The sequence below is a fragment of the Battus philenor genome, unplaced genomic scaffold (genome assembly GCF_028537555.1).
Source record: "Battus philenor isolate CCGP_79_NKW_IND1 unplaced genomic scaffold, ilBatPhil1.0.hap1 SCAF_9, whole genome shotgun sequence".
Classification (NCBI taxonomy): domain Eukaryota; kingdom Metazoa; phylum Arthropoda; class Insecta; order Lepidoptera; family Papilionidae; genus Battus; species Battus philenor.
The window spans coordinates 3,703,823-3,731,783 of record NW_027181759.1 but is presented as its reverse complement, the minus strand read 5'-3'; the positions used below and the strand labels follow the sequence as shown (position 1 = coordinate 3,731,783).

The following is a 27,961-nucleotide window of genomic DNA, read 5'->3' as shown; positions in this document are numbered from 1 at the left end:
TTACTTACACAGTAAGTCAGCACATGCGCGGCAGTCTGCGCGATTTATAAAAATCGCACCAAATGTTATCCGACACAAATCTATAATCGTCGCCCCTTATAAATGTCAGCTTGGTCTGGAATAAATGAAAAAAATATGCCGGCTAATGTTGCATTGGAAAATGACAAATCAAGAAGAACGGTTCAAAGTGATAAGGGAAAAATTGCTATAGATAAAAACAATAAGAAAAGAGTAATTGGTGGTGATACAATTATCAAAGTTAAAAGTGTTATACCTAGAAAAAGGTGAGTTATTTTCTTGTTTATACATATTGTCAAATATTTTTAGATCTAATAGTCGATGTTCAAGTCCGTGATTATTTCTCTTATTCGGAAATGAGTAAAAAGCGTCATTTAAAAAATCCTGTATAATTACCGGGCGGATAAGTGACCTGTTCCAGTTTCCTTGATATAATTAACTAGGCGAGGATCTAAAAATACTGTTACACTAAAACCATTTCATTGCTAACACATATTTATGAACGAATATATTTTCCCGCCAACACATTCGTTCGATATTGTTTGTATGTTTTTATTCACAAATTTTATTGTAAACGACAACGGTTCTTGGAATAGGTAAACAAATCTCTCGTAACGAATTATTTATTTCTATAGTTATTCCATTTCTTGCTCTATCTATTTTAATTTCGTTTATCATATCTGTTAGCGAAATTCGTATAAAAATTACTTCCTTGCCTTTCCATAACAGTTTACAAATACAGCTTACTTCCGAATTACTGATAATAAGGTATTTACTATTAAAAGAATCTCTAATGATAAATCTTATGAATATGGATCTCTATACCTTCAGCTACTAACAAGAAAAAAAATTTAAAGCATTATTTTACTACACTATCAAGTTGGCCCACGCTCATTTGAATGGCACGCTACTCGGGCTTATATACAAAAACCAAAATTTTAGTAAATTATAAAAAATCACAGTACTTTGCGCCTTTCTACCATGTCAGTCCAATAATTTTTATTCTCTCTTCTTTTCTAGTCCACAGTAACACTCGGTAACAAACTTTTCGTAATTAAGCAGTGTCTGCAAACCATTAAATTTTCCATAAAGAATTTCGTTGTCTATTGGCGGAACTATCGTTGTAATTTCCCTCCAATTGTATATTATATAGTAGAATATGTGTCATCTATGTATATATAATATTTTGAAAATATTTTTTTATTGTTTTGTCTGCACCTCTATACAAAAAATTCATGTGTGAATGAATTTTCTTAGTTAAAAAACACATATTTATTGGATCAGCAGAATTGACTAAGTTTTTCAATGAATTTCATGGAGGTGACTGCAGGTCCAACTACAAATAGCGAGGGTTATCAAATAGCTGTATTTATTACTTTTTACGATGGTCTTAACAAGGATGATTGTCCACCTTGTGGGTGGACATCCCACGCTACGGTCTGTTGCCTCCGTTCCAAAACCCTACAGTTCTAGCGACCATCTGTTGTGTACGCTATATGGCTTCCCACTGTCGTTATTAATAGCCAAACTTATTGGGCATGTCTGTCAGTTTCATAATTTTTGAAATTACTCCTGTAAACATAAAGCCTAGAATTTTTACTCTTAAGTAATCTTTAATTGAGTAATTATGAGAAACACACAACTTTGTATTGATGCATGTTTGTTTGTATTGTAGGATCACATGTTGATATCTGAATTTAAATAAAAAAAATGTAGTTTACTTTATGAATAAGGTTGTGTATATCTGTTACCCTGATATTTATACATAGTTCGCCCGGATCGATTTTTATAAAAAATTCAATGAACATCTGGTCGTTCATTATCCAGGCGGAGCGTTCATGTTTTAGTGGTCATTCTAACTAGTGAAAGTTTAATAAATAAACAATACAAAACAATTTTTTTAAATGTCTACAATTTTCTATATTGAATAGAGATAGACGAAAACATGGCGCTGAAAATGCAAAATAAATATAAATCAACTAAATGAAAAAAATCACGAATATATATTTTGTAAATTATTTTAATTAAAAATGCTATCAAAACGTTTGTGCACTTTGCGTACATATCACAGATAGTACAAAATTAAAAGTATATAAATGATGCAAAGGAACTCTCACTTTGCTATATTTATACGTTTTATTATATTGTTATTTTATATAATGAAATATAAAATAATGTAATTGAATAAATTTACTGTTAAATACGAAAATAACTGTTATAAAATATATTAAAAGTACGGGTTAACATATATGGCTGAAAGAACTGTATCATCAAAATAAGGGCGGCTCGACAATAATGCATATTTAAAAAAAAACCTTTAAATTTTAAAATTCGAACTCCTTGTCATGGAACAAACGAAAAAATAATTAATAATGATATTACGAAAAATAATTAATATTGTTATATAACAATATTAATTTTTTTTAATTTTTTTTATTAATATTGTTATATAACAATATTAATTTTTTTTCGTAATATCTAAATGTATTTAAGAATATTCTTAAATACATTTAGATATTACTATAAGTTAAAATTTCGTGAAAATTCTGACAAAATGAAAATCTGAAAAAATCTTAACGCCCTCTGCGAGGTCGAATCACGAATGAGGAGATAGACAATAGACGAACGAAAGTAACCGACATAGCCCAGGAAATTGGAAATTATAAATGGCAGTGCAGATAGCCTCTATGGCCAGACGGCACAGATAAACAAGCACAGCTTAAGACCTTGCGGGTAATAGACAAAAAACTGAAGATCGTCGGAAAACACTGTACTCGGTCTTGTAAAAAATCTATTGGGCGAGCCCGTGGACGTCTTATAGCTAAAACAATGAAGATGAATGCATCATTAGTCTAGGTTGTTTTCAAGTGTTTATGTAAAAAGTTTAACCCTTTTTACCCAACCAATCGAGACATCGATTTAAATAACGAATACAGCACAGGAATTATAGGTTCATTTGTTTTCAGGCTAAGTAGCAAGTCTATTCTTATCATACTTAAAATTTAGACAAACTGACACGCAGCTCGCTTATCTTATCTCGCTATCTTACACATTGCTCACTTAAATTTGGCAAATATAAAAATATAGGTCGTTGACATTGTGCCACGCCAAAATTGATATTTCGCGAATAGGTAAGAGTCAATTTATTTAGTGCATCGCTGTTTTGTTTTTACCGACCAATCAATCGCGCGAAGTTCATAGTCAACAGTCGATTGTTAAAAGTTTAAAATAAATAAAAAATCCTTTAGAATTAATAGCAAAAAGAACGAAAGAAATCGGTATAGTCGTTCTCAGGTTTTCGTGTGACCAAAAAAATAAGGATTCACTTTTATATACAGAGTGATTAGTTATTGGTGTAAAAGCTAGAAAGCTTTTCACTGACAGATGACTTATTCATTCATCATTTGAAAGCTTTTACATCTCTTTCCAATCGCTTGTATTTTGTATAAAGTTATGTCTCTGAAATAAATATTTTTTCTACTGGACTGCAAAAGGCTCTTATCTTTTGATAGAACGAGTTGGAAAAGACTAGTAAGTTAAAGATAGGATGTAAGAATAGGTAGAAGATATATATATATCGAGTATATCTACAAGTGTTGTTTATGTAGCAAATATGTAAAAAAATATAATGTGTTCCTACCAATAAATTAAATAGAATGGCACAAGAATGAGACGTCGTTAGTTTAATAAGCAGTGTGCTAACTGGATTCTCGCCTAGATAACAGAATATGTCTAGATGTTAAAGTCAAACCGAACCTATGTGTTTACTATAAAATTTATGCAATGCTGTAGTATATCAATATGTACATCCTAACGTATTTGCAAAGTTCAAGAACCCTTTGAAGGACTGTGTTTACATACGCACCTTAGCACTAACAGTTGGCTATATTGCGTTTTAAGTTAAACGAAAACATGTCCAACACACTTCAATAACATAGTAACATAATGGACAATGAATGATAATATTTAGAAAGTAAAGAAAGAAACATTTTTTAGTTCATGTTACGCGTCTTTTGCATTTTATTACAATACATCCCCAAATGGGGATGTATTGTAATAAAATGCATGAAATACATATTATTTTTATTATTCTAAGTCTAGAAAAAATAGTATACACCAAAATACTCACTCAGCAACCAAGGCTTTATGGTCAGAACTCTCTATCGATATGAAGGCTCTTGCCCAACAGTGGAAGAATTATAAGAATAATAACCATTGTAATACGACTTGCAATATATTTTAACTATTATTGTAGCAACTAAATTCATCGACGTAACTCGAAGAGTTGCTCTTGTGAAGTAACAGTGGGCGGGTCACATCGCTGGTGAAACCACGACCACGAGCCGGTGGTCGTGGCGTGGGTCGAAGTCGTTGGATACGGGCAGCAAAAGAGCGCTTCAGATGTATATCTTCGGAAAAGCCTTATACTTTGCAGTGGGCGTCTATCAGCTGACATGAGGAGACTAAAAGAACGGCAATCGCAGCGTATTGCATTCACCACAATGATGACTGATCGCCTCTTACTGTAAATTTGTAGGAGTTGATCTTTAAAATATTTTATATAATCATAATGCTTCATCGTCATCATCCTTGCTTGCCTGCTCTTAATATAACATTCAAAAACACAAAAAAACTTAACTTAAAGTTTAGTGATAAATTTTTAGTTAGGAGTTTTTCAATAACAACTTCGTCTTTCATCGGGAAAGTTTTCGCGAAAATTATTTATTTTTCATTTTGAGTGTAATTTATGACAATATTATAAAAATGTCAGATTAGAATATATAATAATTTTATCAAAATAATAATTATTTTTAAGAAAATGGTTAATAAATATTTACTTGACCATTAATAAATAGATTTTTTTCTTTCTGTGTTTCTTTATTCTTTCTGAGGCAAGTGCGTTCCAACTCACTTCGATGTGTTAATTTATAATGATATTTATAATTATGTATTATACTGTATTTATTATAGGTATGTATGTGTGTATATACGAGTGTTTTGTCTATATGTACAAGTTAATCACCCGTTATTTATCCCTCTACTGTTTAGATACTATGGTTGTCTGTAAGAGATTGCCTCAAGTGATAAGACCACCCATTATACTTTTTTCTTCACCTTTATGCAACTCTGTGTATATTTTCTGGCGTGTATAATAAAGAGAATTAAATTTAATTTAATGAGTAGATGATTACTATGCAAATATATGGAAAAATCTAATGTTAACAAATAAAAGTTTAAAATTTATCGAAAATATTCATGTCTGACAAATGTTTGTTATGACAACACTAATTTCAATTCTTTTATCAAAACATTCAATTACATTTTGGCATAATAACAGATGTACTTGGTTAATTAAACTAACCCTACAAACTGACATCGTCATACATGTTGCACCATTGAGTTGAAACTCTGTGGCAGTGATATATATATATATATATATATATATATATTATGAATCTATATACTATTTATATGTCGTGGTGTCTATTTGTTTTTGTTCTTTCTTTCCCAACGATCAAACAAAGTCCATTTTTAACATAATACATCTATTGGAACAAAACTGTAGAAATTTCCTTTTCTTCAAATGTACTTTGGCTACATATTGCAGATTCCGCGTTTTTGGAAGAAAAACCCTGTATTAATAACAAATATATATAACTAGAATGATTATCAATATAAAAGCTTTAAAGTAAATTTATAACTCGTTTCTCAGAAAAATACTTTTAAATCTTTTGCACCTACTTCCTGTGATCCTATATTAACTTCTGGCGGTAAAAATTGTGCAGATACAGATAGTAAACAATCAATCAACAAACAAACAATCTTCAAAAAATCTCTTACAGTACCTGGCGATAAATATTACACATCCAACTTTGGAAAGACACAATCGGCTAATTTCGGCCTCGTAGAGCACTATCTCTGTCCCACACTACCTGTGTGACGTTTTTTCAGTCGTATTTCGTGGGACAAAGATAACGCTCTACGAAGCCGAAATTAGCCGATTATCTCTTTCCAAAGGTCGATGTGCAATATTTATCGGCGGGTACTGTAAGCGAAGTTTTAAGATTTAGAGCAATTAGAGAGTAACTAACGTGCTATCTGTACATTGAGCGTGGCTGTAATGTGCTAATTACTATAGTGGCAACGTAATAGGCCGTTAATAGTCCTGTTTGTTCACAAAATAGACGTATTTTATAATCAGATATACTATATTTATTACATTTATAAACCAAAAAACATGGACATTTTTATCGACATCATTTCAGCGAGTTAAATATATTTTAATACATCTAACTCTTAAATTAGTGATGTAATAACAGAGAAATCATACCAAAAACATAATCATGTAATTTCGCAGTTAATTACGATTTATTTGTTCGTAATTCCGATTCTTTTTCGGTGGCGCCCACACTCTCAAATAGCGCTTAGCGAACGCGATCCGAGTTAGCTTAAATTGCCAAAAAGTCTTCGCCGCCATAGTTTTTTTTTATATCAGAGGGAATAAATCTTCTGAATGAACACAAGATACTCTGTCTGAATATATATAAGAGGGACTAGAAAGTAATGTCATTTCTGTCGACATATTTTAAAGAAAAACCTATTGATTTTTACCGCTCTGACGTTGAAAATTATTATACTAGACGGTAAAAGGTTGTGATAACGAAGGTATATAGTTATGTATATGTAAGTACATAGTTGAGTAGAAATAAAAACTTGTTAAAAATGTAGTCTTGTGAATTTAACTTAAGGAAGCTACATTACTTTCCGGTCTCCCTGTATATATATAGCTAGGCGGTAAAGTACTGTGACTTGCGATCGTAGGTCGCGAATTGGGTTCCCGAGATACAATCTTATAAAATTTACACTTTGTGCATCAATTATATAAGACTGCCACTGTTTACAAACAAGTTCCCAGAGGATGCGGAGCAGCGTCCTCTGCGTGCCATATTACTGCAATCGCCAACTCGGCTGCCAAGCGTGGTGATTATGGTATATCTTCTTAGATATATTTGGGGAAGGCCTATGCTTTGCAGCGGGCGTCTATGGGCTGTGACGACGGTAATGCAACACCGACGCATCAAGATATAACAAAATTTTTATTTTATTTAATATTGATATGGCAATTCCATTGTGAAAGGATCTGTCTAATAAAACATCGGCCTATATTTTGTATAAAAATAAATACTCGCGGAAAATTTCATAAGCTTTTATCGGCATCATAATTTTTATTAATAAGTTTTTTTTTTCAGACAAGATCTTCTAAAATGGTATGGCTGGGGATACAAGGACTCCATGTTCAAACTAAAAGACGGCAAAGCTATGTTCTTGGGGGACAGGTGAGCATGTGTATCTATACAAATAAATAAAATTGCAGTGTCTGATTGTAATAGTAAATAGCTATTTTTTCAAAATGAAACGAGACATGTTGTTATTGTTTTAAATTTTAGCACGTATACAAAGTTGATTCGCGACTCCAGTAATGACCGATATGAACTCTAGAAATAGTTCTCATACGTTACTGTTTAAAAATTTAGACGCTGTGATGGTAAAAAAAAGTGAGAAAGCTTTTTTTCGCAAGAATCAGCGTTGTAGCAAATATCTGTGCTATATATAAGTCTTACTTGATTTCGAATATACTTTTTTTTGGAACATGTTATGTTTAGATTTGTTTTTATATGCAATTTTGTAATCAATAAGCCTTAATAAAATAAGTCGAGTTGATGTTTATCTTATCTCGAAAATCTCACAATCGTAGTAGTACGGTCTGCCGGCGCACGAACTCAGACCGTCGCTCGTCGGCGCTCTTAAATGAAAAGCTTCCGGTCGACCGGCACGCGCCAGCTGTCATTGGAACTCGTTAGAATTTTGCTAGCCTTTGACCTTTTAATTGAATAAGTTTGCATAAATAAATGAAATTTCTTTCGATTCATCTATGCTTGTGTTTGGTGGCTGGACGATGATTACGAGACAGCCTCATGCATTGGTCCGTACCACGTTAGATACCACAGTAGATGGCGTAACATATTGCGCGAAAAACTTTACAAAAAGGTTCACAATCCTCAATAATGAGGGATACAATGTAAGGAAGATACTTGTTAACAGTATGTTCATCATCTTCATAACATTAGCCAATAGGCGCTCCCTGCAAGGTATAAGCCTAACCCAAAGATCGCCACGTTGATCAGCTTCGCGCTGTCGGTGATCTAGTAAGTGCCTACCTGCACTGCGTCTACCTGTTCCCGGTCGCCACTCGAAAACCTACCGACCCGTTGTCACTTCACAGGAGCAATTTTTCGAGCTACCTCGGTGACCTAGGACCTAGGACCTCTTTTGCAGATCGAATATGTTTATATTATGGATTAATTTTCATATTTTGCGTCATTATTTTGATCGGCTTTGGGAGCTATAATAGTCGATCTAAAATTTAACGTATCCCTTCGAAAGAGAAGTGTCATTCAACTCAAAATATTATATATCATAAAGCACTATTTGTCACTGTTCAGGAATCATATTAAAATTTTATATTGTAATATTGCGATATATTTTATTTTTACGCTTACTTTGAGGTTTGCAAATGCACTCATCTAAAAAACAGCGTAAAAACATTTTTTTGTGATCACTCACTCTAATTACTAAATAATTTATTATTAAGCCATTCTTTCGGAAGCTTAATCATCACTTATATGATTTTTAACGAGATTTTTTTAACAGAACTAAAAGTTATCATCATTATTTCAGTCGTAACATGTCCACAACTGGACAGAGGCCTTTGTTCTCTTGATTTATAATAGTATCTGTTTGAACCAACCACTATTCAACATCCTTTGTAGACCAAGGTTGTCTTTTTACAAAAGTCCTACTTTTTTAAATGCATGTTATAATTAATATAATTCAGAGGTGTTACACTAGAGTGTATGGTAAAACCGTACACAGTTGCCTTTAAACAATCAAAATTTAAAAAAAAAAGTTGATTATAAATGGAATGAATTCAAAAAAATCCCAGAAAACGAAGATAACTCAAGTTAATGACTTTCATTCGCAAAATGGCCAAGAATGTTATGTACTATGCGCCAGGATTCGCGTCGTTGACCCGTCAATTGGGATTATGTCATACATGAGTTCACGTACATTACTTACATACTTACCTCGTTCTTTTCTGAGTAAAACCTTTTTAAACGAGAACTCTTTAGTGCATTTTAATACACAATAATGTATAACACATTCATATGGCGATTAGTTACAGGTATAAAAGTTTTAAAGGAGTGTATCATTCATTTGTTGTCAATTCATGTGTGGTACACCTTATCCAAAAATTAATAGTTTCAGACATAATAACCAAAGTAATGGTAATGCAGTAAAAAAAGTTTCAAAATTCAAATTACTACATATTAATATTAATTGTTTGCTATCTGACTTTGTACTGCCAGAATTTATTGACTTGTCGCATTTCAATAAAAAATATTTCAACGTTACACAACTCAGAGTGATCACTTTATACAGGGTGATTGGAAACTAAGTGTTATGGCTGTGAAATTCACACCTTTACAGCTTTTACAATTATTTTGTATAATTAGCCTTCACATCGCGAATAAAAGCTACAGTAGTTCCAAAGAGGAAGTATAGGAATATCAAAAGGTGCTATGAGCCAATCAGAGATGTGGATGGATCACAACATTTTAAAAATTACCAACCAAACCGGTGAAGGCGAATATACTGGTTTTATGTATTTTACTTAATGAAGCCAACTCTCAGCAATTAAATTATTTATTTCAAATTCCAATATCACTATATACAGTGATCACTCTGAAACTCTATTAGATTGCGACAAGCCAATATCTTCTAGTAGTATATAGATAGATAGTTGGTAAACAATAATTAATTATGTAATTAATATACGATATATAAATAAGTAGTAAACCAAATTTTGAACACCTTATTTATTGTCATTACGTTGATTATTAGTTCTGCATCCATTAAAATAATGGAAACCATATCCAAAAGGTTGCGATATATTAATTGACAGAAAATAAGCTACATAATCAATGGTCGATCACCATCACCTAAATCTTGTCCCTATTGATGTTTTTTTTATATCTGTTAACTTATATTTCCACAAAATAACATTCATACAAGGCGCCTTATTTATTCACCTTTATAAATTGAACGTTTCCTCGGTGCGTCATCGGCTTTGAGTTGAAGCACACGTTTGTTTGCAAATACTAGAGAGTTCCACGGTAAATACACGAGCGTAAAATATACAACTATTCAGAATAAACAGATATAGAACAGAGCTATGTGTTAATGACGGATTTACTCTTCACTTACTTTTCCTTATGAATATGGTCCGGCGTATGTCTAAACCACATGTTATGTCGTCGATATGCTAGTTAGTACAATCAGTGGATATCCAGTTAGACTTATTTGCACAAAGCAGCTACGATACTCGTGAGCTCATGTGTATTATACAGAGCGTTTGGTTATGGGAGTAAAAGCTTTGAAAGGGTAAATATATAGTTCAACTGCTGTCGAGTAATGTATGGAGCCCCTTTCCACACAACATAAGCTTTAAAAATAATAATAAACCAAATAATAATAAACCAAATGATAATAAAGTAAAACATTATTGGACTATTACTTGCAAAATTCAAAGTGCGTGTTAAAAGTAAATTGACGGAAAATGTTCATTTAATAAAGGAATATTTAAATGTCAAGAATCCTTGGCCATGATGTCGCTTGATTATTTTGATTTCATTTAGCCTATATCTATTAATATAGTTGTATTTAAAATATTAATTTGTATTTCGGAATTTCTTCTTGCTTCTGTTTCACAACTATAACACCTTGCAAGGCAGAGTAGAGTCAAAGCTAAAATAGATAAAAAAAGTTGTAGCCAAAAATATGATTATCGTTTTTATCTTTTATATCCCTGTAGGCTTTGTGCTGCCATAAATTATTGATTTGTCGCATTCCAATAGAAAAAAAATAAAACAATAATATAATTTAACATGCTTCAGAGTAATCACTTTATGAAGGTGATTTGAAATAGATGTAAAAGACTCTTGTGTGAGACTTAATATGTTTTTAAACTGACAAATTGTGACCAAAATCAAGTTCGGATAGCAGGGTACGTCAAAAATCTACACATCATCATCACTATCATGGTTGCTGATAGACGTCCGCTGCAAGAAATAGGATCCACCAAACCATCGCCACGGTGATGGGTCTGGTGCTGCTCGCAACCAACGACTTCCTACGACCTTGACTAAGTCTTCGGTCCACCGAGTGGCGTGCCATCTACCCAAGCTGCGTCCATCAACTACCGTGGTCCGCAACTTCTCTCCAACTACGTCTGTGGATTTGGTTCATCTAGAGATCTCTTTACTTATGATTCGATTTGGCAGAGATACTCCGAGCATAACCCTCCCCATTACTCTTTAGTTAACCTTGAGACTTCTTACGAGGTCCATCGTGAACGACCACGTCTCAGAATCATAAATTATCACAAAATTGAACTCCATATATCTAAAGTTGACCATTTTTTCCAGATACTTAATCGGAGGAAAGACATTGCCTTACTTTATCAAATGGGTGAAAGAGACCTTCGATTTGGACATAACTAAATCTCCCAAGATACCCCCTTTACCAACGTCTTTCACCTCAAGCAGACTGCCAAAGAATGTGAGGGAAGAATTGGAGAAAATCGCCTTAGTGAGCGTGGAAGGGCTGGATAGATTAATAAGAGCTCACGGGCAGACTCTTAAAGATATATCGCAGTTAAGGAGTAACAGCTTTAAGAGGATACCTGATGCTGTCATTTGGCCAGAGAATCACGAACAGGTAAGCTTCTTTTAAACGTATAATCAATCATCAATCTCGCTCATGTTTACACCGGCTGCATTTCTAACAGCGGTGTAAAAGGTACTGTGCGCCTTCCTCCCTTTCGGGTCGCATATGCACGCTGGGCTGTCCTTATGTAGAAATCAGTACAGGTACAATAAGATACAACCTCCTCTGAAAGCCCTAAATGTTCATCACCGTTCTTATAATATTAGACAAGATTGTAAACACTCGGTTATAATTTCAGGTGGTACAAATAGTGGAATGCGCGTCTCATAATCGTTTCGTGATCATACCTTTTGGTGGTGGCACGTCAGTGTCAGGTGCAGTGACGTGTCCTGCGGACGAGGCTCGGCCGATTGTCATCCTGGACACCAGCGACATGAACTCTATACTCTGGATAGATAAGGAACAGCTGCTGGCAAGAGTGCAGGTATAAAAACATTTACCTTAAAGGAAATAATTTATTACTCAGTAAATACAAAAAAAATTCAAGTTCTGCCAAAGGGCATATTAATCTATTTCAAGTTATGTTCACAATAAAGATGTTTGTAAATTAATTATTCTATCTTTAAGAAAAAAATGTTAATACAATCATCAAAAAATTACAAATACTTCCGAATTTGTTATTACTTTTTCTCTGTAGGTGGCGGGTTACGTACTAACGTAAACTTAATTTTAACTTGACGACTATAAGTGATTGTATTGTTCTTATTGGTAAAGCTATTTTGAAATTGTTTTGGTATAATATTCAGTGTTTAATTTGTCAAAAACATTTAGTCGGAAATATTAATCTTTCATCAAGACCCTAAGTTCCCAATGTGCCCCAGGTTGACGAGGTTCGACGTATGCATGACAAAATATGGGTGTATAAAATCCAATAGCGGTTGTTCTCCAAAATTCTCTGCTTTCTGTAGGGAAGAATTAAAATGTTTTCGTGGGTATCGTTGAAAGACGCTGGATGACGCTTCCATATCAAATTTATAGAGGAAGCCCATGTCCAACAGAGAACGTACTACGGCTTGAAGTCATCACTGGTAACACATATTGGTCGTGAACTTTCTAGTTCAAACCTTGTCATAAATAAGGATGGAACGAAAGGTCACCAAAAACGGAGGCTATTAAAAAAAACATCTAAAGGTACTGAAGGCATATCGGACGAGAAGATGTTACGTAGTTTACTGAACGCAGCTGAGTTGGACAATTGACTTCTTTCTCGAAATTGGACTAGGAAACGTTTGACCGTAATTTATAACATACGGTTATAAAACAGGGCAGTGATATTTTAGTAGTTGAAACGATGGCTTAGGGTCGTAGATTGACAAAGTAAATAGATGTACAACAAAGTCGCTGCTTAGAAATTATTTTAATTTTAATCTGTCTTTTTGAATTTTAAAGTAAAGTTGTTATTCTAAGCCTTCTTGTTAGGCCAGAATATTTTTATTTTAAAATGTACATATCAGTATTCACAAGATTGTGAAAAATACTTACACAAGGATGATTGAATATAAGTGAAAAAACTTTAAACTGGTAAATATAGTGTTTAAAGTACGTTTTTGAAACAGTTTAATTAAATTCTAAAGTAATTCATGAGTGGTATTGTAAAAGTGGTAAAGGGTGATTCCTAGAAGTAAAAGCTTTAAAGGAGTAAAGGTATAGCTCATTTGCTGTCAATATATATAATAGACTATACCCGTGTAGGTGTATAGTGCTGTGCCGGTATTGTAGTTTAAGAATTGCGAAGCGAGGACTACACGGCGGTCGGGACCAACACGGGCATCTCCTTACCCCCATCGCTTAAACGAGGGTTTGGTGTATTAAAACGCTTAGACCTGTTAAGTTTAATAATATACATTAAAAAAATAAAAACGCCGCAGCTTAACATTCTACATATATTTTCTAAAAATCATATACATTTTAAATTTTTAAATGTTCAACATTTTGAAGAAAAAAAATAGTAAAAAAATGTTTGTTACGTAAACTTTTTCTTAAGGCGCAAGTTGTTGATCTTGATCATATAGACGCGGACGCGGATAGTCGTCGCGGCCAGCCATCTCATAGCTAGTGTATTTCATTACCAAAATGCAGAGTGTACGTTGTATTCCTGTAAGATGTCTCATCACCAAGTGAAGTGTTGTTTCCTTTTTAATGTTATAATAACGTACGGTGTGGTGATCTTCCAGGGTCTCGAGTAAAATCAAACGTTGCATATATGCAGGGACGCAAACTTTCTCTTGAAGTTTAATCTTGACCATTGCGATAGTATCAGAATCTTTCACGTCCAACGTAACAGTTTTTCCGCTAAGGTTTTTTACGAAGATCTGCATTGGTGTACTGAAAAAAGCGATCATAATAAATTAAATACAGATAAAAAATATTATTAACACGTTCACTGCGGCTTGAGGTCGATTCAGCCTCATGGTAGACTTTGCACTGGTGCGGCGCGTAAAGCTCGTGTTTTCTCTCTAGTGCGGCGGCTGTTTACACTCAACCGTATGAGGTATGACAAAGACAAATATAGCTTTCTTTATGTCTGCGAAGCATTGACTCAATATTGTAAAAAAATATTGATGAACATGAGGCAGAAAAGGCCTCAACCGCACTACTAGGAAGTTCAGCTTGAGGCTGATTCCACCTCAGCCGCACCAGCTGAAAGTTCTTCAAAATTGGGCCCGCAGTGAACGTGTTAAATGGGCGGGGCACACCTTAAAATTCTTGAGTGGCGACCACGAGCAGGTAGACGTAACGTGAGCAGGCACCTAGTGGTGGAACGACGACTTAATTTAGGTCGCGGGAAATCACTGGATGCCGGGAGCACAAAGCAGTTTGTTGTGGAGAATTTTGGGAGAGGCTTATGCCTTGAAGTGAATGAATGAAATTAATTATATCTTCGTTACATATTCCTCATCATCATTATATTTTACTGGTTGTACCCGTTCACACGTTTCTGTATTGGAGAACATTTAACCACTTCCGCACATGCAGTGGTAGTCGTGCAACAAAGTGCACCGCCCGCCAGCCCGCTGATAAATGCGCATGCAATGCGAATTACACAACTACCACTGTTAAATCACTCAATACGTGTTTCACCCCTCCACGGGGCATCATCATCTGTTACACCGATTAGTGCCAAACCCAGAGTGCATACTCTGTTGGCTAAATATTGGTCCTTTTCTAACTTAGGATGGACTTCCGCAAAACAACGTTTGATTCCATTAAATGTTATAAAATATTTTTAAAAAATCTTCCCGGGGATATAACTAATATCCCAAGGTTTAGGAAATTAAATATATCGAGTAAAGACGGACAGACAGACCCACATTCATTTATATATATAGAAAGTGACATGTGTGTATAACCCGCTAGCTAATGTTATAGCTTCCTAATGCGCAAATGTCCGTTATTTAATTTTGTTAAAAAATGTTATAGCACTTTGAAACGTGGCACGTATTTGAGCACAGCAAGCTGCTAAACCATTTTGTAGCAGCCGCAATAGAGCCTTCATGTGTCATCGACCAATTGCGGACCCGCGAGTCCTGACCGACGTCAGAATAATTGTCTAGTTGACATCGGACTTCGTTCGATATGGAACAGTCATACTATATATTGAAAACTCTAACATAATAGCTAAACTCTCTGACATAGTAAATAAAAAATAAAAAACAATTGAAACCTGTATATAGGTTCAAGAGGCGGCCTTATCACTCGACGCGATCTCAACCAAACGATATAATGAATGCACAATGTGTGAATTATATAAGATTGTATCTAGAATCGAACCCGCGACCTTACGATCTCAAGTCTCAGTCCTGTCATCACCCTGCATAATTTTGCATATATTTAAAAAATAAATCATACATTATTGTACGTTGGACGTTTCGCAGTATTTCTTCCATACTCGAGCGTGTCAATATTTTGTTTCCCATTAGTCAATATTGATATCTATAAACATGTGTTTCTAAATTGTTATTTCTCGTATCATAAACGTGTATTGGTACAATCATTCGTGTAAATACAATATGTTGTATGCTAAGTATTAAGACTGAATAGACGATAAATATGGAAGAAAATTACTATATATACAGGATGATTGATTATATGTGTTAAAGCTTTGGAGACGTAGTTCATTTGCTACTAATTAATATACGGTACATCCTAGCCAAAAAGCAATGGTTTCAAAAATTATAAATAACGAAATGATATTACAGCAAAGAAAAATCATTTTTAAAATTCGAGTTACCACGTATTAAAAATAATTATCCTTTTTAATATGGATCCCTGTAGACTTTGTAGTTAAATAATTTACTGACCTGCCGCATTCCAATAGAAAAAAAAAACATTAACGGGACTTATTTTATAGTGATCACGTTATACAAGGTGATTGGAAATCGGTGTTAAAACTTTACAGTTTCTTGATGACAAATGAGATAATTTGAGGATATTTAGATATACATTCACAACTTCTAATCACCTGTATACAGGCACATAAAGCCATAGAGTTTTCGTTACAGTGTGTGTAAAGGCGTATGTATGTGTGTATGTTTGTTAATTGCTTATATTGTCATATTTTTTCCCCAGGCCGGGATAGTTGGACAGGATTTAGAGCGTGAGATGCGTTCTCGTGGCTTCACCGTCGGCCACGAGCCTGACTCCTACGAGTTCTCCACGCTCGGTGGATGGGTTGCCACACGGGCCAGCGGTATGAAGAAGAACACGTATGGAAACATCGAGGAATTGGTAGTACAAACAAAGGTACTTTTTACTTTATAAACTAACTGATAGAAGTCGTAGAGTTTAAAATTGATACATATTATGCATTTTAATATTTGGCGTAGGTCACCGGCGTAGCTCAAAAATTACTAATTATAGGGTCGAAAGGTTTTCGGGTATACGACCATGAGCCAGTACAGCGTGGGTAGGCCGCCCACTAAGTGAACTGACGACGTAGTCAAGATCGTAAAAAGTTGCTAGTTTGCAAGTGAGCAGCGAAAGACCGATCATTGTGACGGTATTTGGGGGAGGCCCACGCCTTGCAGTGGGGTCTATCGACTGATATGATCATGAATATGTGAAGTCTGTTGCATTTATAACTGAGCTTCGTATAGTAACGAACACGTGACAAATACAAGAAATGAAAATAAAATGGGTGACACTGAAATTTCACCTTCAAGGTGTACATATTTATAATGAGGTTTGACAAAAAAATCTAAGCACTTCCTTTTCTTAGCTTTAATCTAAAATTAGAATTATTGATTAAATCTTATTTATTTAATAAGCAGTTTTCAGTTGATCGAAATGTATGGAACTTGGTTTGTTGATTCATTTGAATGGTTGATTTTTATAATGTTTAGATCAAATATTGTTAAATTTTATTTAAAAACAGCAAACTTCTCGGCAAATTAGTATTCCGGGCCGGTGGTGGCTACTACGTATAATTTTAAAATAATCGACTATTCAAAAGTGCATAATAAAATATAAATATGATATTTGAAATTTTTATTTCTACAAAAACCAAAAAAAAAATATCCTTGCAATGGCATCCTATTGCAGATGGTTACACCAGTTGGAGTTATAGAGAAAAGCTGCCGCGTACCGCGAATCTCGTGCGGGCCCGAGTGGGAGCACGTGGTGATGGGATCCGAAGGTTGCCTGGGTGTCGTAACTGAGGTGCGTTCATAACATTCTACTATTCTATCAAATCATTTAAATACCGAATGCATGTCATAATAAATTATATTCCTTCCTTTGTTTAATAAAACAAAGAACAGTGTCTCTCTGATTTTTATCTGGACCACATCACAGCCCAAATGGCATTTGCCGTTTTAGTCAGTTTGAGGCATAGATGGCGCCATGAGCTAAAACCTCTTTTTATAGGTCTCAAAGTTTGAAAACGACACATTCTACTGTATGACGCTTTTATAATCGTTGTCCTGACTGCTACTTTTTGAGAAGAAATTTTCTAATTTGAATAATATAGAATTGGATAAATTTGAAGAAAATTTACAAGAGGAAGCCAGGTAGTGCAGCACGGTGCTCTCACCTTTAAGAGTACTACTGTCGGAGACTGAGGAAGACCTCTCGCAAATAGGTCACTGCTATCGGGCGGGTGTACTTTGGGGACAGTATATTGGACAAACTAGGACTCTGTGTTTGGCACTAATCGGTGTAACATAACTCCTGAAGATGCCCCGTGGAGGGGTGAAACACGTGTTGAGTAATTTGGTGGTGGCGGTTGTGTGATTCGCATTCTTTGCCGCATACGCATTTATCAGCTGGCTAGCGGGCGGTGCATTTCATTGCACGACTACCACTGCATGTGCGGAAGTGGCTAAATATTGGTCCTTTTTTTACTTAGGATGGACTTCCGCGAGGTAACGCCTGATTCCATTAAAAACTAGAAATAGGTTAGTGACATGCCTTGAGTTCAAACTAGGTCCACGCCTTCCTTAATTGTTTCATCTCACCCAGGGCTGCTTAAGATGAACATTTTTTCACTTTGACTTCTTTGGGGTTTCTAGTTTAAGGCTTGACACGGCATATGCCAGGGATTCCTTCCGAGAGTGTGGTCTATATAACTCCATTCCAGACGTTTGTTCTACTATTCGATTGGGGTCTTGTTAAAGTATTCCTTAACGGTTGATTATAATTGAATATTTCAGGTGACGTTAAAAATCCGTCCACTACCGCCGCTGGTACGATACGGGTCGCTTGTGTTCCCCGACTGGGAGGCCGGCTTCCAGTTCGAGAGGGAGGTTGCACGACAGCGCCTGCAACCGTCTAGCATACGTCTTATGGATAATGAACAAGTAATTATTTTTATATTTAGGCGTATCTAGGCCCCCTGCTAAGTGTACCAACAACTAAATCAAGGTAGCGGGAAATTATTGAATTTGGGCGCCTTGCAATGCGTGTATATCGGTGTATCAATGATCACGATTAAAATCCGTGTTTCCTAACCACGCCGCAGTCCACGCCCCCCAGGGGGGCCAATTCGAAAATGAACCCCGAACGACCTTAGACCTTTCGCTTTAATATTAAAAAATACATGTGTTACTATGGGGACCACAGAATCGAAGAATGACTAAGATAGGCATGGCACACAACAATAGATATTATATATTTAAAAATACTGATTTAGATACACCAGCGACAATTACAAGAATATTATAATGAAACACTAAATATAGCGTGATTGGTTTACAGTTTAAAAACGTTTAAAGATATGTGTGTATATGTAGCATATTTGCTGTGAAGTAACTTATGGTAAACCCTAACCAAAAATCAATATTTTCAGGAATAATAAATAACGCATGCCGGAAAAGAGTTTTCATGTCCATTTGTCTCCTATTTACCACAATATCACGTATACATAAATTAAATAAATATGATAATATATACTTTCTATTTCAGACTACGATCATATATTTAATACACATTTATAGATATGATTAAATGTCTAAAATTTTAGAATTTAAAAGTAACCTTCAATTGAGTCAAGTATTTTTACTTGTGTAAAAAGTATTTATTTAAAATACTTTTTACATATTTTATGTATGACGGCGAACTTAATGCCAAAGACATTCTCTATTAGTTAACTGTTGGGCGACTAACTTCCTACACATTAAGTTGTTTTCCATCACAAACTCGATGAAGCTTTAAATACCAATGCGCAAATTACAACAGTGCTTCTCCAATTAAAAAAATTGCTTAAATTATAAAATGCTTTTACTGCACACACATTTGATTTGGCAAGTAGGGAATATACGATTGCATGTATATACTGCTTAATGTCCTAACCTAAGCTTTTTTCTCTAAAAAGAGAGGATAAAAACATATTCATGTTTATCACACTACAGTTCAGATTCGGACACGCGGTGAAAACGGAAGCATCCTGGGGCGGCGTGATTCTCGACGGGCTCAAGAAGTTCTATATAACTTGCATCAGAGGCTTCGACCCGACCAAGCTGTGCGTTGTGACGCTACTCATGGAAGGCACGTGCGAGCAGGTCGCCGACAGAGAGAAGCGCCTCAACGAAATAGCAGCAACTTACGGGGGAGTCCCCGGTGGCGCCACCAACGGCGAGGTCGGGTACACTCTGACCTTCGTCATCGCTTACATAAGGGTAAGTTTATTGTTTACTTCTAGTCTACAATAGGTGCCTTTCGTATAATAACATTGAAAACCAGGTATATCATCATTTATTCCTATGCACCACGGGTACGGGTGTTGTCAATCTTCATCTCTTATTTTTGTAAGAATTATTTGGTGTAATTCCGCTGCACACTCTTTAAAATGCACTCTGAAGAATACCGATAAACTGGCAACATTTCGACATTGGAAATCTAAGAGCGAGGCTTGTGTCCAGCTGTGGATTTCCTATGGCTGAAATGGTGATGTCATATGACTTAAAGAGTGTGCAGTGTCATAATTAAATTTAATTGATCATGTTTTTTTAATCTGTGTCTGTAGGTAGTGATTTATATTTCAGTTAACTCTAAAAACTGATAGAGAAACGACAAAATTTTGTTCGTTACTAAAATTCTAACTTGTGTTAATATTTTGTGTATATATAAATCTTCATCTCTTATCATCAACGAAAGATTGTCTGTTGAAGTTGCCTGTCATTCAAATTACAATAAGTCTTGTATTTTTTATTACTTTGCATTTGTATGTAATTTTATTGGCAATTCTAATTAAAAAAGGACAAAATAAAATCATATGTTTATTAGTAAATCATAATATACGGAACCTATTATAGAAATGCGATTAAAAAGGGCTTCTGAATATAATTATATTAATGTATATATAGATAGTAATAAATGAAGCAGATCAGTTTCTAGAAATTAATGCGTCGTATAAGCAAACAGTTACAGGCAGTTCTCAGACATTAACGCGTTGAGTAAGCACTATGGAAATTGTATCAACTTACGCTATCGGATATCTGAGAATAACAGATTAGCATAAAAGTTTGTCATAATTTAAACATCTCTTTATGGAAGGTATAAATAGTTAAGTGATATTTTCGTTTTTTTTTGTGTTACAAAATTGTTTTTGATAATTTTTAATTTTTGTTTTTAGTAACGTCATGTTTTATTATTTCATAGTCATTAATATCTAAAGCGGTTGGGAACTGATAATTTCCCAAGAGACAATCTTATAATTCTCACACTGTGCATTAATTATATAGATTGTGCCACTGTTCACAAGCAAGTTTTCAGAGGTCGGGCAACAGCGTCCTCTACATACGATAATACTGCAAAACGTTCGCCAATCCATCCAAGCGTGGCGATTATGGTATACCCCCATAGATATATTTGATGACTAATTTTTTTTACGTAATGCATGTTGCCTTTTAAGTTTTATGATATACATGGTTTTGGTAAAATAAGATCTTACTAAGGAGAAGGATTTGTTAACTTTTTTCAGACGAAGTTTAGGTGGGTCATTTTTTTATATTGAATCTTAATTTTGGTGCTTAAATGAAATATTACAGTACATATATTGAAAATAACCGCATCAGATTTGTAATTAATAGTTATATAAATTGAAAAGCGATTCTTACTAACACTTATAACAAATTAACAAGTTACTTGCTATATTTAAAGTAATAAAATGTAAAATGCCGTATGATATATCTAAATATCGCACTAGGTCAGTTCATTATAGCAGATAGCTTCACCAGTTATAGGTGGACATTTGATCACTTACGGATAATATTCAAAATCTACTACTGCGATGTTAAAAACAATAGTTCCTGAGAAAATACAGTGTTTTACAAACAGGTACACTTTTGTAAAATATTACCAATTCAAGAGATATTTATGCACATACATTACTTATAAAAGCACTGAAGTTACGTCATTGTAACAACCTATACGATCGTATAATAAAATGGTCCATTCCTGTTCAAGTAAATGAGATAAGAATATAATTCTTTACAAACATAAATAAGAATAAATAAAATTAAAACATGATGTATATTGCCTACCTAGATACCTACTTAATAATTGCTGCTAAATGATGCACAATATATAAATAAATATTCATTGTTATTAGGTTTTTATGTACTTACTACTAGGGGCAGTACACCCCTTTCTTTATGGGAGACCTATGCCCAGCAGTGGTTGTTTGTTGGTTGATACGATGATAACGACTGAAAAAAGAATCACAGACTACCGTCGGAAATTTCGTAAGTTACTTACTTGTCGTAACACGATACGCAGCCCATAGCTGAAGGTGCGCGCCAAACAAATTTTCAAGTGAACTTAAATTAAATTAAATGTTTTTTATGCAATTACGCCGTAAGACGCTACTAAGTAACACGATGCACTATCGCCTGCGGATACAAAAATGCAAGTGACGTCAATATAGCATAAATAAGGTGTGCCTGGAGAACGAAATCACAGCCATCGAGTGAATGGTGCGTTCTGAAATTTGGCCATGTTTTTTTTTTTAATTAGGATTGTTACAAGAATATTCGGTTTTATTAATGTCTGTTTAAAAAATGTAAATCGAATTATTATTATATTGGTTTTGTATGATACAGGTTTTGTACATATATACTGACTGTGATCAATTGAAGTCCATATATAACGTAAAATTTACTTCAAAACAATACTCAAGTTAATTTGTATGTACATATAACATATTTTATTAATAACATAAACTTTAATACTTTTCAGTTAGCCGGACGCAAGCAAAAAAAAAGTAATTTCCAAGTTTGTTACAATCATAAAGACAATATTTTTATGAGGATTTGCTAAATATGTTTAATTAATTTAAAACGAAGTTTATTTTTCGTATTACAAAACGCCGTAATTGTTGTCAAACAAAGGTTAAAATTTGGGTTTTAATCAGAACTGAAAAATGCCATATTTTTTTCCAAGATAAACGGATTTTGATTGCAGCACTGTATGTCTATACATAAAGTGCAAGAAGCAATAAAAATCGTTATGTATACGTTATGTTGTAAACAAATATCGATGGATTCTGAACGAAACAGTTTCACCCAAAAAGAATGAAGAATTATTATAAACCGGCTAATGGAAAAATGCAGACCTATTTCACAAGTCCATCTGAATTTTAAACAGTTTTAGTTTATATCACTTTATTTGATCACATTCGATATGTTTTTAGAAATAGATTTAGAGAACTTTAGGCGAAATAAATAAATTCCTAAAATTAGTAACTACTTTATAGGCAATATAAATAATACATAAGTTAAAGGATGCCTTTTTTTAAAGGAAGATAAAAATTATTGGATTTACCTAGATTTAAAAAAGATGTCAGTTTTTTTAAAGATAAATTTTATCTGCAAAGAATGTAATATGGTAAGGTTTTAAACAAATATTAATAAACTCTAAACAAAACATTTTTATTAAAAAAAATGTGAAATGTTACTTTCGTTGTCTGGGATTTCCTCCGAAAATAACATATTACGTCACAAAAGGAAGTCTCCCCTGCCTATTTTTTTAATAAGAAAATATATGTATCTATACTAACGTCACCTTATCCTAAATTTCAGGACCTGGCACTGGAATACGACATTGTAGCAGAATCTTTCGAGACGTCGGTACCCTGGGACCGCACCTTGGCATTGTGCCGTAACACCAAGCGGCGTGTGGGCGAGGAATGCGCAGCGCGTGGTATACGGCACTTTATCTCCTGCCGGCTTACTCAGACGTTAGTATCAAACTCCTATTTGGTACCAACATCCTGGTGCTATATTTACCTAACCTTATGAGAAAGCTAAAAGTCACTCAGTGAGCAACAAAGAAAGGCTATACTCGGATCTTCGCTGCAAGATGAATCAGATATATGAAGATCCGTAGAAGAACTAAAGTATACACAAATTGGTACTCTGGACTTGCAGTGTCCATATCCCTCGTGCAATTAACAGCCGTTGGGAGTAAAAGGAGTGGCGACAGCGAGCCAGTTGACGCGACATTGGCTGTCGGTCCACCTAGTGGGCAAAACCAAGTCGATCGACTGCATAATCCAGGTCACGGGAAATCGCTGGATACGGGCAAAGCAAGGCTGGTTATCGTTACGATCTTTGGAGATGCCTCTATACCTTGCAGTGGCCGTCTATCGGCTAACATGATGATGAATATAATAAGGATACTCTCTTACTATCACCACCGCAGCGACTAAAGTTTTGCAATGAAAGTCAAATATCCTATGTTATATGTCAATTGTATACATTCAGGACATGAAAATTAGGCAATGGTTTTTAATTATTATCAAAGAACAACAATGTTTCTCTTTTCATCTAACACCATCATCATCATCACACGCAGCTATAGGATATAAACTACTGGATATAAGTGGAATCAGGCGTTATTTTGCGGAAGTCCATCCTAAGTAAGAAAAGGTCCAATATGTAGCCACTTCCGCATTTGAGTTTATTTATTTATTTATTTACTTTATTGGAGATAAACAATAACAAAAAGTAGTAAAAAAGTACAAACTAGGAGCAAAGACATATAAAACTAGTCACAATTGCTACCTTATAACTATCTCACTGAAAACATTTAATGATTTATGGTCAAACAATGACAGAACAAGTAAAAACATTAATAAACAGGGGTCAAAGACTATGGTTTATAAACTTATATTATGTTTGTTTATATATCTATATCATATATTTATTTTATGGTTTAAATTGTAATGTGTGTACCCAATAATTTCGAACGAAATTGTCTTTTAAAAGATACAAGAGAGCACGAGAATATATCAATATCGCTAATATATGAATTATGGAGGTCACACAGTCTGTAGTTATTCATTGTTTGTTAGTTGAGTGATTTAACGGTGGAAGTTGTGTAATTCGCATTGTTTGCCGCATGCGCATTTATCAGCGGGCTGGCGGGCGGTGCACTTTGTTGCACGACTACCACTGCATGTGCGGAAGTGGCTAAATATTGGTCCTTTTCCTACTTAGGGTATAAGCTTTCCCCATAAATTTCCAGTAGGACTGGGTGGAAGCAGACTGCATTCAACGTTTTTCAACGACCTTAGTAAGGTCGTTTGATCAGCCTTATGGGCATCCTACGATGCGATTTCCGGTGATGATGATAGTGACAAGAGAAACGTTGTAGTCATTTGCTTAGAATAAAAAATCATTTCCCAGCTCTCATGTATCATCAATGTAAATGGCACTGTACAACATTGCATATTTGAATTTCATTACAAAACTTAAGACCCTACGGCGCCCGGACGGGATGTAGCATGAGAGACAAGACTGAGGTCATCAGGACAAACGATCTAGTTTCGATCGTAACAGGCTGTGTGCTAAGCCGCTTCCAACAGGTCTAATTGGAAATATAAGGAAGAAGCTTATGTCCTACATAGGACGATTTACAGCTGATTTTATGACTGTTTATATTATCTAACCAAATTAAAACCTATAATACGGAAGTTGGTTAATTCTTGGTATTAAATGGTAAACTGAGTTAAAAAATATCCTGTTTGCGTCATAAATTTTTAAATATAAATTTGTCTCCGAATCTGTGATGAGTGGTAACGGGTGATGACATAATTTGCAGGTATGACGCGGGATGCTGCATCTACTTCTACTTCGCTTTTAACAGTTCGGGATGCAGCGACGCGGTGGCGGTATATGAACACATTGAGGAAGCGGCGCGCGACGAGATTATCGCCAACGGTGGTGAGTTACCAACTTAATTACCAATTAATCTTCCGACCGCAATATAACTGTTAGTACAAATACGCAATAGAACAATAACGAGCAGATCGTAATTGTTCTGCAGGAACAGCCTACTGGCGTTCTTTCCAGCTAACTATAACTAGGGAGTCTTCAAGTCAACAGTAAATAGATTTCTCGTCATCGCTTAACATCAAAAGCGACACTGATCAAATACTTTGCCTGTAGTCGATAGAACATACCGTTAGGCGAACAGCTTTACCGGGCCTAAGGCGATAGAACGATAGTCTGGTGATTGATAGATTATTGTTTTCATAAAAGGTCCGGATGGACACATTTACTCTTTGATCAGCTAACTTTAATTTTTTGACATCCACTTACAACACCTTAATTTAATAAACCAATCAACTCTCATTTTTTATTTAAACTAAATATTCATTCGTAGTTGGAATTCATCTACCCATTTTTCGTCGCGTTTTTTGCGGGAAACTGCAACATTTTAAAAATGGATTCTGGTCTAGACCATGTCACGATAAATAAGGCTTCTTCGGCAGACTTGGGTCGGTCCGCTACATTAGATATTCCACCGGTTTAATCGACCGCCAAGAACTCAGATCTTTAATGCTGATGAATGATATGTTCGGACGCAAGGTCCACTTAAAAGGAACTATCATTAAAAACTGTCACACACGATAGTATTGCCAATTGAAGGTTCCCGACAGAGTTGAATAACGTCTTAGCTACTATTATATAATTATTCCGCTTAGCCCGGCTTTTCGTTAAAAAACATTATTGTGTATAATAAATTACTGACTGTAAAAAAAGATTTCTTTATTAGATTCTTACACCTTGAAAGACAGAAAATTATAATACAAAAGAAGATCGTGTACAATGTTAACATGTTATTGTTCAATTTTTACATCATCATCATTTTACCCGTCCCACTGCTGGACCTAGGCCTCTAGAAATTTCTAATAGAAGCGCTAGGTAACCTGCACACTGAATCGCCTGTCCAACTTTTGAGTGGATTCCCTACATTGCGCTTTTCGGTCCGTGGTCTTCAAACCGGAACCTCAATGCCCCAGTTGCCGTCTGTTCTGTGCGATATGTTGGCCATTTCATTGTGCCACTTTATCTTGTTACTTCGCAGGGTTATGTGTTGGGCTTTTTCAACTATCAAAAAACAATCAAAAGAAAAATTAGACTTTTCAAAATCCGAAAAGCATTCCTTTTTCCTCAATTTTCAAAAATGTATGTAAACTAACTAATTAATGAATGATATTTTTTTAAACATACAATAATAAATACCATTGCATATTTATTATTTATAAAGATGCGTGGCAATGTAATGCAGTAAGAATATTCCAACCCAACGTGGGCTTAATATATAATAGGAATGATTTATGTAAAAGCAATACACACCACGTTTAATGATTTTTGCTATGATGCTATTCGGTCGCACCGCTGTACCACGTCAGAGATATGCGCCCAGGGGGATTCACCGTAGCGCTAATATATTTGGCTTAATTTAGAACAACATGAAATTACCATTTTCTTAGTAACAACACTTTATAGTCATAAAAATATGACTATACTCGCGATTATCTAAAATTGTTAATACTTCATAATAAAGTAATGGAACTTTCTACATAAAAAAGTCGTTGATTTTAACAGTGCAATACAGACAACATAACTGAGAACTTAGTAAAGCTTAGTAGAACTTAGTTATTGAGTTTTCTTACGTCGATATCATAATAACCAAGGGAGATTTATTGAACTTTATATGAATGGAATTTCAGGTTCAATATCTCACCACCACGGCGTGGGAAAGCTCCGTAAGAAATGGTACAAGCAGACGGTCAGCGAACCGGGACAAAGGCTCTTACTGTCCGCTAAGAAAGCCTTAGACCCGGATAACATCTTTGCTCTTGGCAATATGGCTTTCAACGAATACACAGCCGAGGAGACGATAAAGAGTAAACTGTAATGTCAGACGCATTAAGACTATTTTTTACTTAAAAATACGGCATAGGTGTAATTAAAACTAAGGGCAAGTTTAAATTAAAAAGGTGTTGTATCCATTGATATTAAATTGGGTAATTTTAGTGCTATGATATAAAACCTGGTGACGATATGTTTGCATCGAATAAAAATTTAAAAATGTCATAACAAAAAGTAAAATATACAATTCGTTCGCGTTAAAAATGTAGAGAGACACTATTATCTGTCGGACTTATTAATCCTACCATTGGAAATTATACCTTCAACTAGTCTGCATAAGGTTGACTTTTGAATGTGGAACGATTTGAACGTGGCTCGTTCGGCGGACAATAGTTCGCCCATTCTTAACGCGAACGGGCTGTAGTATTATCTTTTTATGTAATTTTCCAAACAATTGTAGCTGTTATGAAATAAGATTTGCAACTAATTGTGTGAAT

At 34.7% G+C, this 27,961-nt stretch overlaps 1 protein-coding gene across 1 annotated transcript; it reads left to right on the top strand.

Moving 5' to 3' along the window:
* Positions 1–94: 94 nt before the first annotated feature.
* On the top strand, positions 95–27,961 carry Agps (alkyldihydroxyacetonephosphate synthase). The gene is made up of 11 exons (XM_068775725.1): positions 95–284; positions 7,269–7,355; positions 11,565–11,856; positions 12,104–12,289; positions 16,435–16,608; positions 17,407–17,523; positions 18,516–18,662; positions 19,713–19,979; positions 23,382–23,539; positions 25,405–25,526; positions 27,323–27,961. Exons 1-11 carry the CDS (start codon positions 103–105, stop codon positions 27,508–27,510), a joined length of 1,920 nt encoding a protein of 639 aa, XP_068631826.1. The 5' UTR covers positions 95–102; the 3' UTR covers positions 27,511–27,961.